The sequence below is a fragment of the Oncorhynchus keta genome, chromosome 26 (genome assembly GCF_023373465.1).
Source record: "Oncorhynchus keta strain PuntledgeMale-10-30-2019 chromosome 26, Oket_V2, whole genome shotgun sequence".
Classification (NCBI taxonomy): domain Eukaryota; kingdom Metazoa; phylum Chordata; class Actinopteri; order Salmoniformes; family Salmonidae; genus Oncorhynchus; species Oncorhynchus keta.
This window is the reverse complement of record NC_068446.1, coordinates 39,914,084-39,930,810: the sequence shown is the minus strand read 5'-3', so window position 1 is coordinate 39,930,810 and position 16,727 is coordinate 39,914,084. Positions and strand designations below refer to the sequence as shown.

The following is a 16,727-nucleotide window of genomic DNA, read 5'->3' as shown; positions in this document are numbered from 1 at the left end:
CACCGGGTTCCACATCACTAAAAACAAGGGTTCTCCAGTGGGCACGACATCACCGGGTTCCACTCCTATCAGCTAAAAACAAGAAGAAGAAGTGTCTCCAGTGGGCACGACATCACCGGGTTCCACTCCTATCAGCTAAAAACAAGAAGAAGAAGTGTCTCCAGTGGGCACGACATCACCGGGTTCCACTCCTATCAGCTAAAAACAAGAAGAAGAAGTGTCTCCAGTGGGCACGACATCACCGGGTTCCACTCCTATCAGCTAAAAACAAGAAGAAGAAGTGTCTCCAGTGGGCACGACATCACCGGGTTCCACTCCTCCTATCAGCTAAAAACAAGAAGAAGAAGTGTCTCCAGTGGGCACGACATCACCGGGTTCCACTCCTATCTGCTAAAAACAAGAAGAAGAAGTGTCTCCAGTGGGCACGACATCACCGGGTTCCGCAAGAAGAAGAAGTCCTATCAGCTAAAAACAAGAAGAAGAAGTGTCTCCAGTGGGCACGACATCACCGGGTTCCACTCCTATCAGCTAAAAACAAGAAGAAGAAGTGTCTCCAGTGGGCATGACATCACCGGGTTCCGCTCCTATCAGCTAAAAACAAGAAGAAGAAGTGTCTCCAGTGGGCACGACATCACCGGGTTCCACTATCAGCTAAAAACAAGAAGAAGAAGTCTCTCCAGTGGGCAACATCACCGGGTTCCACAAGCTAAAAACAAGAAGAAGAAGTGTCTCCAGTGGGCACGACATCACCGGGTTCTGCTCCTATCAGCTAAAAACAAGAAGAAGAATAAGTGTCTCCAGTGGGCATGACATCACCGGGTTCCACTCCTATCAGCTAAAAACAAGAAGAAGAAGTGTCTCCAGTGGGCACGACATCACCGGGTTCCACTCCTATCAGCTAAAAACAAGAAGAAGAAGTGTCTCCAGTGGGCATGACATCACTCCAGTGGGCACGTATCACTGGGTTCCGCTCCTATCAGCTAAAAACAAGAAGAAGAAGTGTCTCCAGTGGGCACGACATCACCGGGTTCCACTCACTATCAGCTAAAAACAAGAAGAAGAAGTGTCTCCAGTGGGCACGACATCACCGGGTTCTGCTCCTATCAGCTAAAAACAAGAAGAAGAAGTGTCTCCAGTGGGCATGACATCACCGGGTTCTGCTCCTATCTGCTAAAAACAAGAAGAAGAAGTGTCTCCAGTGGGTTCTGCTCCTATCAGAAAAACATCACCGGGTTCTGCTCCTATCAGCTAAAAACAAGAAGAAGAAGTGTCTCCAGTGGGCACGACATCACCGGGTTCTGCTCCTATCAGCTAAAAACAAGAAGAAGCGTCTCCAGTGGGCACGACATCACCGGGTTCCACTCCTATCTGCTAAAAACAAGAAGAAGAAGTGTCTCCAGTGGGCACGACATCACCGGGTTCCGCTCCTATCAGCTAAAAACAAGAAGAAGAAGTGTCTCCAGTGGGCATGACATCACCGGGTTCCGCTCCTATCTGCTAAAAACAAGAAGAAGAAGTGTCTCCAGTGGGCATGACATCACCGGGTTCCACTCCTATCAGCTAAAAACAAGAAGAAGAAGTGTCTCCAGTGGGCATGACATCACCGGGTTCCACTCCTATCAGCTAAAAACAAGAAGAAGAAGTGTCTCCAGTGGGCATGACATCACCGGGTTCCACTCCTATCAGCTAAAAACAAGAAGAAGAAGTGTCTCCAGTGGGCTCACCGGGTTCTCCTATCAAAAAACAAGAAGAAGAAGTGTCTCCAGTGGGCATGACATCACCGGGTTCCGCTAAAAACAAGAAGAAGAAGTGTCTCCAGTGGGCATCACCGGGTTCCACTCCTATCAAAAAACAAGAAGAAGAAGTGTCTCCAGTGGGCATGACATCACCGGGTTCCACTCCTATCAGCTAAAAACAAGAAGAAGAAGTGTCTCCAGTGGGCATGACATCACCGGGTTCCACTCCTATCAGCTAAAAACAAGAAGAAGAAGTGTCTCCAGTGGGCACGACATCACCGGGTTCTGCTCCTATCAGCTAAAAACAAGAAGAAGAAGTGTCTCCAGTGGGCACGACATCACCGGGTTCCACTCCTATCTGCTAAAAACAAGAAGAAGAAGTGTCTCCAGTGGGCACGACATCACCGGGTTCCACTCCTATCAGCTAAAAACAAGAAGAAGAAGTGTCTCCAGTGGGCACGACATCACCGGGTTCCACTCCTATCAGCTAAAAACAAGAAGAAGAAGTGTCTCCAGTGGGCACGACATCACCGGGTTCCGCTCCTATCTGCTAAAAACAAGAAGAAGAAGTGTCTCCAGTGGGCACGACATCACCGGGTTCCACTCCTATCAGCTAAAAACAAGAAGAAGAAGTGTCTCCAGTGGGCACGACATCACCGGGTTCCGCTCCTATCTGCTAAAAACAAGAAGAAGAAGTGTCTCCAGTGGGCACGACATCACCGGGTTCCGCTCCTATCAGCTAAAAACAAGAAGAAGAAGCGTCTCCAGTGGGCACGACATCACCAACACTGGATAATTGAGGAGTGGGAAAACATTTTCTCGAACATGCCAGTTTCCTGGTCAGACCTCAACCCAATAGAGCATAATGACGGGCTGTTAGCAGCGTGAATGTACTGCCGTCCAATCTGCAGTAAACGCGCGAAGCCATCGCGTCAGCATGGACCAACATCCGACACCTTGTAGAATCTATACCCCAAATAATTCAGGCTGTTCTGGAGGCAAAGGGGGTCCCAGCACTAGATGGGTTTATATCATAAACTGTCTGTTGAGTGTATATTACAGCAATAGATATAAATCAAATGTAGCTATGTATTGTTCCATAAACAACCTTATAAGTTATCTAATATTGATTCAGTATCTAAAAGGCTTAACGGCCTATAAATCATCTCCTGATTCTGTAACATGAGGCAGCTTGATGTACAATACAATGTACCAGTACACCTCCTGGACAGGACGCTAGTCTATCACAACACCTTACCCCCAATCCATCTCCTTAATGCTGAGTGCCAGACTGAGACGCATTGGGTCAATTTCTTCTTCTGAGTTTTTTGGTATGACTCGACCCGGGGAGTCACACTACTAACCTTCCAATCTGAGGGGCGGGACCCTCTTAGCCCACTGAGTTGACCCCCGTGGTAGAGAGATTATATTCCGGGTAACTTTCTTATTTTTTCCTCCTCAGTTGTTCGCTGAACCTCGATACCTAGAAGCCGACTTCATTTCCTCAAACCACACAGGATATCTGATACTCTTCCTCATACTCTTCCTCAATAGACCAGAATATAATCGCTCTGACGTTAAAGCAAAGTTGTTTATGTTGTTGTTAACAAAGCGTTATATTTTGAACCTCAAGTTGAATTCATATTAGATAACATATATGGTTGATTATGGGATATCATATACACTATATAGGCTATTACCATGGTGATGGGGGGGTGTCGATACAGTTACATACTGTTGATGATGTTTCATTGTGATAATAATCGTATATGCATATATATATATATATATACATATATATATATACACACACCTCACATGCGATTTGTAATAAGACGAATCAATTTGTTTATCTAACTCATAAAGATCAATGAAATATCAATGAAATATATACGCTCAAAATCTCACGAGCACACATACGCATGTGTACTTTCACAGCGCACACACACACACGTGTACTTTCACAGCGCACACACACACACACACATGTGTACTTTCGCAGAGCACACACACACACACGCATGTGTACTTTCGCAGCGCACACACACACACATGTGTACTTTCGCAGAGCACACACACACACTCACGTGTACTTTCACAGCGCACACACACACACACATATGTGTACTTTCGCAGAGCACACACACACACACGCATGTGTACTTTCGCAGCGCACACACACACACATGTGTACTTTCGCAGAGCACACACACACACACACATGTGTACTTTCGCAGCGCACACACACACACACATGTGTACTTTCGCAGCGCACACACACACACACACACATGTGTACTTTCGCAGCGCACACACACACACCTCGTCCACTTCCACCCCACCCTCAATGTACCACCACAAAAACCCAAATCCCTGTTCATTGCTGACTCAGTGAATCACAATAGCGGTAATAGGTTTATAACGGTGGATATTTTATCCCCAAGGTCTCAGTTTGGCCCCGCTGGTCACTAAGGCTTCCAAGTCACCGTGATGACAGCACAGGAGCTCAAACTCAAACCAGACCTCCCAGCCTTCTCCTTTAGACACGGGTGCCTGTAAAACACACACACACACACACACACACACACACACACACACACACACACACACACACACACACACACACACACTAATCAGGTTTCCACACTATGGCGTGACATACAATGCGGTGTTTCTTAGTTTTTTTCCCTCTGGAAACGCAACCTCTCGTTGTGTGTAATATGTTCCGCAGATGGAGTCTCTACAGGCTCCGACTATTACTGACACCGTCCTAAGAGACCACACTTTGGCATGAGGAGATATTCTGAGTTGAGATCCTTGTGTATAGAGCACATGGACCGGTACCCCCTGTATTTAGCCTCCACATTGACTCTGTACCGTAACACCCTGTATATAGAATATACCATGTGTTCTACTCTCTGTTAACTCTGTCTCTCTAGGAACTACCATGTGTTCTACTCTCTGTTAACTCTGTCTCCATGTGTTCTACTAGGAACTACCATGTGTTCTACTCTCTGTTATCTCTGTCTCTAGGAACTACCATGTGTTCTACTCTGTTAACTCTGTCTCTAGGAACTGTGTTCTACTCTCTGTTAACTCTGTCTCTAGGAACTACCATGTGTTCTACTCTCTGTTAACTCTGTCTCTCTAGGAACTACCATGTGTTCTACTCTCTGTTAACTCTGTCTCTAGGAACTACCATGTGTTCTACTCTCTGTTAACTCTGTCTCTAGGAACTACCATGTGTTCTAAACTCTGTCTCTCTAGGAACTACCATGTGTTCTACTCTCTGTTAACTCTGTCTCTCTAGGAACTCTGTGTTCTCTCTGTTAACTCTGTCTCTCTAGGAACTACCATGTGTTCTACTCTCTGTTAACTCTGTCTCTCTAGGAACTACCATGTGTTCTACTCTCTGTTAACTCTGTCTCTCTCTGTTAACTCTGTCTCTCTAGGAACTACCATGTGTTCTACTCTCTGTTAACTCTGTCTCTCTAGGAACTACCATGTGTTCTACTCTCTGTTAACTCTGTCTCTAGGAACTACCATGTGTTCTACTCTCTGTTAACTCTGTCTCTCTAGGAACTACCATGTGTTCTACGCTCTGTTAACTCTGTCTCTCTAGGAACTACCATGTGTTCTACTCTCTGTTAACTCTGTCTCTCTAGGAACTACCATGTGTTCTACTCTCTGTTAACTCTGTCTCTCTAGGAACTACCATGTGTTCTACTACCTTTTGGCTGGAGCCACTGAGGAGGAGAGGAAGGCCTTCCACCTGCTCAAACCGGAGGATTACCACTACCTCAACCAGGTGGGCACACACACACACACACACACACACACACACACACACACACACACACACACACACACACACACACACACACACACACACACACACACACACACACACACACACACACACACACACACACACACACACACACACACACACACACACACACACACACACACACACACACACACACACACACACACACACACACACACACACACACACACACACACACACACACACACACACACAGTCTGTATGTGGGTCCTGTGGCCACATCCACTGAGATTTGGTCATATCTACTGATATGTATATGTTTGAATTTCAGGTAGCCTGTAGTCTCTTTACATGTAGCCTATAGTCTCTTTACATGTAGCCTATAGTCTCTACTGTTTCATGTAGTCTATAGTCTCTTTACATGTAGCCTATAGTCTCTTTACATGTAGCCTATAGTCTCTACTGTTTCATGTAGTCTATAGTCTCTACTGTTTCATGTAGTCTATAGTCTCTTTACATGTAGCCTGTAGTCTCTTTACATGTAGCCTATAGTCTCTTTACATGTAGTCTCTTTTCATGTAGTCTATAGTCTCTTTACATGTAGCCTATAGTCTCTTTTACATCTCTTTACATGTAGTCTATAGTCTCTTTACATGTAGCCTGTAGTCTCTTTACATGTAGCCTATAGTCTCTTTACATGTAGCCTATAGTCTCTACTGTTTCATGTAGTCTATAGTCTCTTTACATGTAGCCTGTAGTCTCTTTACATGTAGCCTATAGTCTCTACTGTTTCATGTAGTCTATAGTCTCTTTACATGTAGCCTGTAGTCTCTTTACATGTAGCCTATAGTCTCTACTGTTTCATGTAGTCTATAGTCTCTTTACATGTAGCCTGTAGTCTCTTTACATGTAGCCTATAGTCTCTTTTTCATGTAGTCTATAGTCTCTTTACATGTACATGTCTCTTTACATGTAGCCTATAGTCTCTTTACATGTAGCATGTAGTCTATAGTCTCTTTACATGTAGTCTATAGTCTCTTTACATGTAGCCTATAGTCTCTTTACATGTACATGTAGCCTATAGTCTCTTTACATGTAGTCTATAGTCTCTTTACATGTAGTCTATAGTCTCTTTACATGTAGCCTCTAGTCTCTATACATGTAGCCTATAGTCTCTTTACATGTAGCCTATAGTCTCTTTACATGTAGCCTATAGTCTCTTTACATGTAGCCTGTAGTCTCTTTACATGTAGTCTATAGTCTCTTTACATGTAGCCTATAGTCTCTTTACATGTAGCCTATAGTCTCTTTACATGTAGCCTATAGTCTCTTTACATGTAGCCTATAGTCTCTTTACATGTAGCCTATAGTCTCTTTACATGTAGCCTATAGTCTCTTTACATGTAGTCTGTAGTCTCTACTGTTACATGTAGTCTATAGTCTCTTTACATGTAGCCTATAGTCTCTTTACATGTAGCCTGTAGTCTCTTTACATGTAGCCTATAGTCTCTACTGTTTCATGTAGTCTATAGTCTCTTTACATGTAGCCTGTAGTCTCTTTACATGTAGCCTATAGTCTCTACTGTTTCATGTAGCCTATAGTCTCTTTACATGTAGCCTATAGTCTCTTTACATGTCGCCTCTAGTCTCTTTACATGTAGCCTATAGTCTCTTTACATGTAGCCTGTAGTCTCTTTACATGTAGCCTATAGTCTCTTTACATGTAGCCTATAGTCTCTTTACATGTAGCCTGTAGTCTCTTTACATGTAGCCTATAGTCTCTTTACATGTAGCCTATAGTCTCTTTACATGTAGCCTATAGTCTCTTTACATGTAGTCTGTAGTCTCTACTGTTTCATGTAGTCTATAGTCTCTTTACATGTAGCCTGTAGTCTCTTTACATGTAGCCTATAGTCTCTTTACATGTCGCCTATAGTCTCTATACATGTAGCCTATAGTCTCTACTGTTTCATGTAGCCTATAGTCTCTTTACATGTAGCCTATAGTCTCTTTACATGTCGCCTCTAGTCTCTATACATGTAGCCTCTAGTCTCTTTACATGTAGTCTATAGTTTCTTTACATGTAGCCTGTAGTCTCTATACATGTAGCCTATAGTCTCTATACTGTTTCATGTAGCCTATAGTCTCTATACATGTAGCCTATAGTCTCTATACTGTTTCATGTAGCCTATAGTCTCTATACATGTAGCCTATAGTCTCTATACTGTTTCATGTAGCCTATAGTCTCTTTACATGTAGCCTATAGTCTCTATACTGTTTCATGTAGCCTATAGTCTCTTTACATGTAGCCTATAGTCTCTATACTGTTTCATGTAGCCTATAGTCTCTTTACATGTAGCCTATAGTCTCTATACTGTTTCATGTAGCCTATAGTCTCTTTACATGTAGCCTATAGTCTCTATATTGTTTCATGTAGCCTCTAGTCTACTGTTTCCAACAGAAATATAATGTTGGCTGTCATGCATCATGTTATCAAACCTCTGTAGATGGTGAGAGGGCTGCTTAGACTGCAGATGGTAATGGCTAGCAGTTTAGTTGGATGTTTGTTTCTCTTCAGTAGTTTGTTAATTTATCATAAATGGAGCACTTCTCAGCACATTGGCTGTTGATTGTGTTGACCTCACATTTATAGTGTGTGTGTGTTTGTTTTGTGTGTGTGTGTGGACATCTGCCTACTCTGGCAACAGATTCACAGGACTCTGGTTAAAATCAGAGTGTTCCTTGGTTATTTTTTCGGCATCCCCAAAAACATTACAGTTTTTGTCCTCCTCTCTTCCCCCAAAACACTCCTGATCCCAACAACAACAAACCCAGCTCCAAGCCGTCTGTTACTATGCTCCTCTGTTTCCATGGCGACAGCAGGAGTCTGTGTGTGGCGTGACTGGCGGTCTTGTGTGTGACCATGGCATGTGTGTTTGTGGTGTGTACAGTAGTCTCTCTGTCTCTCTCTCTCTCTGTCTCTCTCTCTGTCTCTCTCTGTCTCTCTCTGTCTCTCTCTCTCTCTTTGTCTCTGTCTGTCTGTTCTGTCTGTCTGTCTGTCTGTCTGTCTGTCTGTCTGGCTGGCTGTCTGTCTGTCTCGCTCTCTCTCTCTCTGTCTGTCTGTCTCGCTCTCTCTCTCTGTCTGTCTGTCTCGCTCTCTCTCTCTGTCTGTCTGTCTCGCTCTTTCTCTCTGTCTGTCTGTCTCGCTCTCTCTGTCTGTCTGTCTGTCTGTCTGTCTGTCTGTCTGTCTGTCTGTCTGTCTGTCTGTCTGTCTGTCTGTCTGTCTGTCTGTCTGTCTCTCTGTCTGTCTGTCTGTCTGTCTGTCTGTCTGTCTGTCTGTCTGTCTGTCTGTCTGTCTGTCTGTCTGTCTGTCTGTCTGTCTGTCTGTCTGTCTGTCTGTCTCGCTCTCTCTGTCTGTCTGTCTGTCTCGCTCTCTCTGTCTGTCTGTCTGTCTTGCTCTCTCTGTCTGTCTGTCTGTCTCGCTCTCTCTCGCTCTCTCGCTCTCTCTCGCTCTGTCTCGCTCTCTCTCGCTCTGTCTCGCTCTGTCTCGCTCTCTCTGTCTGTCTCGCTCTCTCTGTCTCGCTCTCTCTGTCTGTCTCTCTGTCTCTCTGTTTGTCTCTGTCTCTCTGTTTCTCTCTCTGTCTCTCTGTTTGTCTAGGTGTGTGTGTGTGTCTTTATGCACATCTGTGTGTTTTGTGTAAGTTTGTGTGTGTTTTTAGAACAGTTTCGTCAACCTTCCCGTGTGTGTGTGTGTGTGTGTGTGTGTGTGTGTGTGTGTGTGTGTGTGTGTGTGTGTGTGTGTGTGTGTGTGTGTGTGTGTGTGTGTGTGTGTGTGTGTGTGTGTGTGTGTGTGTGTGTGTGTGTGTGTGTGTGTGTGTGTGTGTGCGTGCGTACCTATTTCTAACCCCCTCTACCTTACTTCCAGATTACAAAGAAATCCCACAGATTTCACTGGGAAAATGACAATGAGAGCGAGCTGGTCAGTATAGTGTGTTTAGCTGGGTATACCTTTCTGAGTACATGTGGGGTGATTTTAGTGCTGGGTTGGTACAGGTGGGGTGATTTGGTGCTGGGTTGATACAGGTGGGGGTGATTTGGTGCTGGGTTGGTACATGTGGGGTGATTTGGTGCTGGGTTGGTACATGTGGGGTGATTTGGTGCTGGGTTGGTACAGGTGGGGTGATTTGGTGCTGGGTTGGTACATGTGGGGTGATTTTAGTGCTGGGTTGGTACAGGTGGGGTGATTTGGTGCTGGGTTGGTACAGGTGGGGTGATTTGGTGCTGGGTTGGTACAGGTGGGGGTGATTTTAGTGCTGGGTTGATACAGGGGGTGATTTGGTGCTAGGTTGGTACAGGTGGGGGTGATTTGGTGCTGGGTTGGTACAGGTGGGGGTGATTTGGTGCTGGGTTGGTACAGGTGGGGTGATTTGGTGCTGGGTTGGTACATGTGGGGTGATTTGGTGCTGGGTTGGTACATGTGGGGTGATTTGGTGCTGGGTTGGTACAGGTGGGGTGATTTGGTGCTGGGTTGGTACAGGTGGGGTGATTTGGTGCTGGGTTGGTACAGGTGGGGTGATTTGGTGCTGGGTTGGTACATGTGGGGTGATTTGGTGCTGGGTTGGTACAGGTGGGGTGATTTGGTGCTGGGTTGGTACAGGTGGGGTGATTTGGTGCTGGGTTGGTACATGTGGGGTGATTTGGTGCTGGGTTGATACAGGTGGGGTGATTTGGTGCTGGGTTGGTACAGGTGGGGTGATTTGGTGCTGGGTTGATACAGGTGGGGTGATTTGGTGCTGGGTTGGTACAGCTGGGGGGTGATTTGGTGCTGGGTTGGTACAGCTGGGGTGATTTGGTGCTGGGTTGGTACATGTGGGGTGATTTGGTGCTGGGTTGGTACAGGTGCTGGGTTGGTACGGTGGGGTGATTTGGTGCTGGGTTGGGGTGATTTGGTGCTGGGTTGGTACAGGTGGGGTGATTTGGTGCTGGGTTGGTACATGTGGGGTGATTTGGTGCTGGGTTGGTACATGTGGGTGATTTGGTGCTGGGTTGGTACTGGGTTGGTACAGGTGGGGTGATTTGGTGCTGGGTTGGTACAGGTGGGGTGATTTGGTGCTGGGTTGGTACATGTGGGGTGATTTGGTGCTGGGTTGATACAGGTGGGGTGATTTGGTGCTGGGTTGGTACATGTGGGTGATTTGGTGCTGGGTTGATACAGGTGGGGGTGATTTGGTGCTGGGTTGGTACATGTGGGTGATTTGGTGCTGGGTTGGTACAGGTGGGGGTGATTTGGTGCTGGGTTGGTACATGTGGGGTGATTTGGTGCTGGGTGTTACAGGTGGGGTGATTTGGTGCTGGGTTGGTACATGTGGGGTGATTTTAGTGCTGGGTTGGTACAGGTGGGGTGATTTGGTGCTGGGTTGGTACAGGTGGGGGTGATTTGGTGCTGGGTTGGTACAGGTGGGGTGATTTGGTGCTGGGTTGGTACATGTGGGGTGATTTGGTGCTGGGTTGGTACATGTTGATTTGGTGCTGGGTTGATACAGGTGGGGGTGATTTGGTGCTGGGTTGGTACATGTGGGGTGATTTGGTGCTGGGTTGGTACAGTGGGGTGATTTGGTGCTGGGTTGGTACAGGTGGGGTGATTTGGTGCTGGGTTGGGACAGGTGGGGTGATTTGGTGCTGGGTTGGTACAGGTGGGGTGATTTGGTGCTTTGGTACATGTGCGGTGATTTGGTTGGTACAGGTGGGGTGATTTGGTGCTGGGTTGGTACAGGTGGTGATTTGGTGCTGGGTTGGTACAGGTGGGGGTGATTTGGTGCTGGGTTGTGGTACAGCTGGGGGTGATTTGGTGCTGGGTTGGTACAGGTGGGGTGATTTGGTGCTGGGTTGGTACAGCTGGGGGTGATTTGGTGCTGGGTTGGTACAGGTGGGGTGATTTGGTGCTGGGTTGATACAGGTGGGGTGATTTGACATGTGGGGTGATTTGGTGCTGGGTTGGTACAGCTGGGTGGGTGATTTGGTGCTGGGTTGGTACAGGTGGGGTGATTTGGTGCTGGGTTGGTACAGGTGGGGTGATTTGGTGCTGGGTTGGTACATGTGGGGTGATTTGGTGCTGGGTTGGTACATGTGGGGTGATTTGGTGCTGGGTTGGTACATGTGGGGTGATTTGGTGCTGGGTTGGTACATGTGGGGTGATTTGGTGCTGGGTTGGTACATGTGGGGTGATTTGGTGCTGGGTTGGTACATGTGGGGTGATTTGGTGCTGGGTTGGTACATGTGGGGTGATTTGGTGCTGGGTTGGTACATGTGGGGTGATTTGGTGCTGGGTTGGTACATGTGGGGTGATTTGGTGCTGGGTTGGTACATGTGGGGTGATTTGGTGCTGGGTTGGTACATGTGGGGTGATTTGGTGCTGGGTTGGTACAGGTGGGGTGATTTGGTGCTGGGTTGATACAGGTGGGGGTGATTTGGTGCTGGGTTGGTACAGGTGGGGTGATTTGGTGCTGGGTTGGTACATGTGGGGTGATTTGGTGCTGGGTTGGTACATGTGGGGTGATTTGGTGCTGGGTTGATACAGGTGGGGTGATTTGGTGCTGGGTTGGTACAGGTGGGGTGATTTTAGTGCTGGGTTGGTACATGTGGGGTGATTTGGTGCTGGGTTGGTACAGGTGGGGTGATTTGGTGCTGGGTTGATACAGGTGGGGTGATTTGGTGCTGGGTTGGTACAGGTGGGGGGTGATTTTAGTGCTGGGTTGGTACATGTGGGGTGATTTGGTGCTGGGTTGGTACAGGTGGGGTGATTTGGTGCTGGGTTGGTACAGGTGGGGTGATTTGGTGCTGGGTTGGTACAGGTGGGGTGATTTTAGTGCTGGGTTGGTACAGGTGGGGGTGATTTGGTGCTGGGTTGGTACATGTGGGGTGATTTGGTGCTGGGTTGGTACAGGTGGGGTGATTTGGTGCTGGGTTGGTACATGTGGGGTGATTTGGTGCTGGGTTGGTACATGTGGGGTGATTTGGTGCTGGGTTGGTACAGGTCATATCAAAATCAAATCAAATTTTATTGGTCACATACACATGGTTAGCAGATGTTAATGTGATTAGCAGATGGTACAGAGTATATACATATGAGATGAGTATTGTAGGGTATGTAAACATTATATAAAGTGGCATTGTTTAAAGTAACTAGTGATACATTTATTACACCCAATTTGTTATTATTAAAGTGGCCAGAGATGTGAGTCAGTATGTTGGCAGCAGCCACCCAATGTTAGTGGTGGCTGTTTAACAGTCTGATGGCCTTGAGATATAAGTTTTTCAGTCTCTCTGTCCCTGCTTTGATGCACCTGTACTGACCTCGCCTTCTGGATGGGAGCAGGGTGAACAGGCAGTGGCTCGGGTGGTTGTTGTCCTTGATGATCTTTATGGTCTTCCTGTGACATCGGGTGGTGTAGGAGTCCTGGAGGGCAGGTAGTTTGCCCCCGGTGATGCGTTGTGCAGACCTCACTACCCTCTGGAGAGCCTTACGGTTGTGGGTGGAGCAGTTGCCGTACCAGGTGGTGATGCAGCCCGACAGGATGCTCTCGATTGTGCGTCTGTAAAAGTTTGTGAGTGCTTTTGGTGACAAGCCGAATTTCTTCAGCCTCCTGAGGTTGAAGAGGCGCTGCTGCGCCTTCTTCACCACGCTGTTTGTGTGGGTGGACCAATTCAGTTTGTCTGTGATGTGTCGATATGGATGTGGATAGGGGGGTGCTCCCTCTGCTGTTTCCTGAAGTCCTTAATCATCTCCTTTGTTTTGTTGATGTTGAGTGTGAGGTTATTTTGCTGACCACACACTCCAAGGGCCCTCACCTCCTCACTGTAGGCCGTCTCGTCGTTGTTGGTAATCAAGCCTACCACTGTAGTGTCGTCTGCAAACTTGATGATTGAGTTGGAGGTGTGCGAGGCCACGCAGTCGTGGGTGAACAGAGAGTACAGGAGAGGGCTGAGCACGCACCCTTGTGGGGCCCCAGTGTTGAGGATCAGCGGAGTGGAGATGTTGTTTCCTACCCTCACCACCTGGGGGCATCCCATCAGGAAGTCCAGGACCCAGTTGCACAGGGCGGCGTCGAGACCCACCGTCTCGAGCTTGATGACGAGTTTGGAGGGTACTATGGTGTTAAATGCTGAGCGGTAGTCGATGAACAGCATTCTTACATAGGTATTCCTCTAATCCAGATGGGTTAGGGCAGTGTGCAGTGTGATTGAGATTGCATTGTCTGTGGACCTATTGGGGTGGTAAGAAAATTGAAGTGGGTCTAGGGTGTCAGGTAGGGTGGAGGTGATATGGTCCTTGACTAGTCTCTCAAAGCACTTCATGATGACGGAAGTGAGTGCTACGGGGCGGTAGTCATTTAGCTCAGTTACCTTAGCTTTCTTGGGAACAGGGACAATGGTGGCCCTCTTGAAGCATGTGGGAACAGCAGACTGGGATAAGGATTGATTGAATATGTCCGTAAACACACCAGCCAGCTGGTCTGCACATGCTCTGAGGACGGCAGCCTTGCGAGGGTTAACACGTTTAAATGTTTTGCTCACGTTGGCTGCGGTGAAGGAGAGCCCGCAGGTTTTGGTAGCGGGACGTGTCGGTGGCACTGTATTGTCCTCAAAGCGAGCAAAGAAGTTGTTTGGTTTGTCTGGGAGCAAGACATCCTGGTCCGCAACGGGCTGGTTTTCTTTTTGTTGTCCGTGATTGACTGTGGGGTGATTTGGTGCTGGGTTGGTACAGGTGTGTTGATATCCTTCATTGTGTTGTTGTCTCACTGCTATTGTACATTTACATTACATTTACATTTAAGTCATTTAGCAGACGCTCTTATCCAGAGCGACTTACAAATTGGTGCATTCACCTTATGACATCCAGTGGAACAGCCACTTTACAATAGTGCATCTAAATCTTTTAGGGGGGTGAGAAGGATTACTTATCCTATCCTAGGTATTCCTTAAAGAGGTGGGGTTTCAGGTGTCTCCGGAAGGTGGTGATTGACTCCGCTGTCCTGGCGTCGTGAGGGAGTTTGTTCCACCAGCCTTCACCTTTAGTGGACTGTGTTCTGTATTGGTCACTGTGATGTCTAGTGGACTGTGTTCTGTATTGGTCACTGTGATGTCTAGTGGACTGTGTTCTGTATTGGTCACTGTGATGTCTAGTGGACTGTGTTCTGTATTGGTCACTGTGATGTCTGTGGTCTAGTGGACTGTGTTCTGTATTGGTCACTGTGATATCTGTGGTCTAGTGGACTGTGTTCTGTATTGGTCACTGTGATGTCTAGTGGGCTGTGTTCTGTATTGGTCACTGTGATGTCTAGTGGACTGTGCTCTATATTGGTCACTGTGATGTCTAGTGGACTGTGTCCTGTATTGGTCACTGTGATGTCTAGTGGACTGTGTTCTGTATTGGTCACTGTGATGTCTAGTGGACTGTGTTCTGTATTGGTCACTGTGATGTCTGTGGTCTAGTGGACTGTGTTCTGTATTGGTCACTGTGATGTCTAGTGGGCTGTGTTCTGTATTGGTCACTGTGATGTCTAGTGGACTGTGTTCTGTATTGGTCACTGTGATGTCTAGTGGACTGTGTTCTGTATTGGTCACTGTGATGTCTAGTGGACTGTGCTCTATATTGGTCACTGTGATGTCTAGTGGACTGTGTCCTGTATTGGTCACTGTGATGTCTAGTGGACTGTGTTCTGTATTGGTCACTGTGATGTCTAGTGGACTGTGTTCTATATTGGTCACTGTGATGTCTAGTGGACTGTGTTCTGTATTGGTCACTGTGATGTCTGTGGTCTAGTGGACTGTGTCCTGTATTGGTCACTGTGATGTCTGTGGTCTAGTGGGCTGTGCTCTATATTGGTCACTGTGATGTCTGTGGTCTAGTGGACTGTGTTCTGTATTGGTCACTGTGATGTCTGTGGTCTAGTGGACTGTGTCCTGTATTGGTCACTGTGATGTCTGTGGTCTAGTGGGCTGTGCTCTATATTGGTCACTGTGATGTCTGTGGTCTAGTGGACTGTGTTCTGTATTGGTCACTGTGATGTCTAGTGGACTGTGTCCTGTATTGGTCACTGTGATGTCTGTGGTCTAGTGGACTGTGTTCTATATTGGTCACTGTGATGTCTAGTGGACTGTGCTCTATATTGGTCACTGTGATGTCTAGTGGACTGTGCTCTATATTGGTCACTGTGATGTCTGTGGTCTAGTGGACTGTGTCCTGTATTGGTCACTGTGATGTCTGTGGTCTAGTGGGCTGTGCTCTATATTGGTCACTGTGATGTCTGTGGTCTAGTGGACTGTGTTCTGTATTGGTCACTGTGATGTCTGTGGTCTAGTGGACTGTGCTCTATATTGGTCACTGTGATGTCTAGTGGACTGTGCTCTATATTGGTCACTGTGATGTCTGTGGTCTAGTGGGCTGTGCTCTATATTGGTCACTGTGATGTCTGTGGTCTAGTGGACTGTGTTCTGTATTGGTCACTGTGATGTCTAGTGGACTGTGCTCTATATTGGTCACTGTGATGTCTGTGGTCTAGTGGGCTGTGCTCTATATTGGTCACTGTGATGTCTGTGGTCTAGTGGACTGTGTCCTGTATTGGTCACTGTGATGTCTGTGGTCTAGTGGACTGTGTTCTATATTGGTCACTGTGATGTCTAGTGGACTGTGCTCTATATTGGTCACTGTGATGTCTGTGGTCTAGTGGACTGTGTCCTGTATTGGTCACTGTGATGTCTGTGGTCTAGTGGGCTGTGTTCTGTATTGGTCACTGTGATGTCTAGTGGACTGTGCTCTATATTGGTCACTGTGATGTCTAGTGGACTGTGTCCTGTATTGGTCACTGTGATGTCTAGTGGACTGTGTTCTGTATTGGTCACTGTGATGTCTAGTGGACTGTGTTCTATATTGGTCACTGTGATGTCTAGTGGACTGTGTTCTGTATTGGTCACTGTGATGTCTAGTGGACTGTGTCCTGTATTGGTCACTGTGATGTCTAGTGGACTGTGTCCTGTATTGGTCACTGTGATGTCTGTGGTCTAGTGGACTGTGTTCTGTATTGGTCACTGTGATGTCTAGTGGACTGTGTTCTGTATTGGTCACTGTGATGTCTGTGGTCTAGTGGACTGTGTTCTGTATTGGTCACTGTGATGTCTAGTGGACTGTGCTCTATATTGGT

The 16,727-nt window shown here is 46.9% G+C and overlaps 1 protein-coding gene across 1 annotated transcript in view; it reads left to right on the top strand.

The window, feature by feature from the left end:
- LOC118378820 (unconventional myosin-IXAa-like) overlaps positions 1–16,727 on the top strand; it is a 311,583-nt gene that overhangs the window by 159,504 nt on the left and 135,352 nt on the right. Inside the window, 1 exon segment of the mRNA XM_052480840.1 lies at positions 5,445–5,544. Within this exon segment, the coding sequence (XP_052336800.1) occupies positions 5,445–5,544 (100 nt within the window).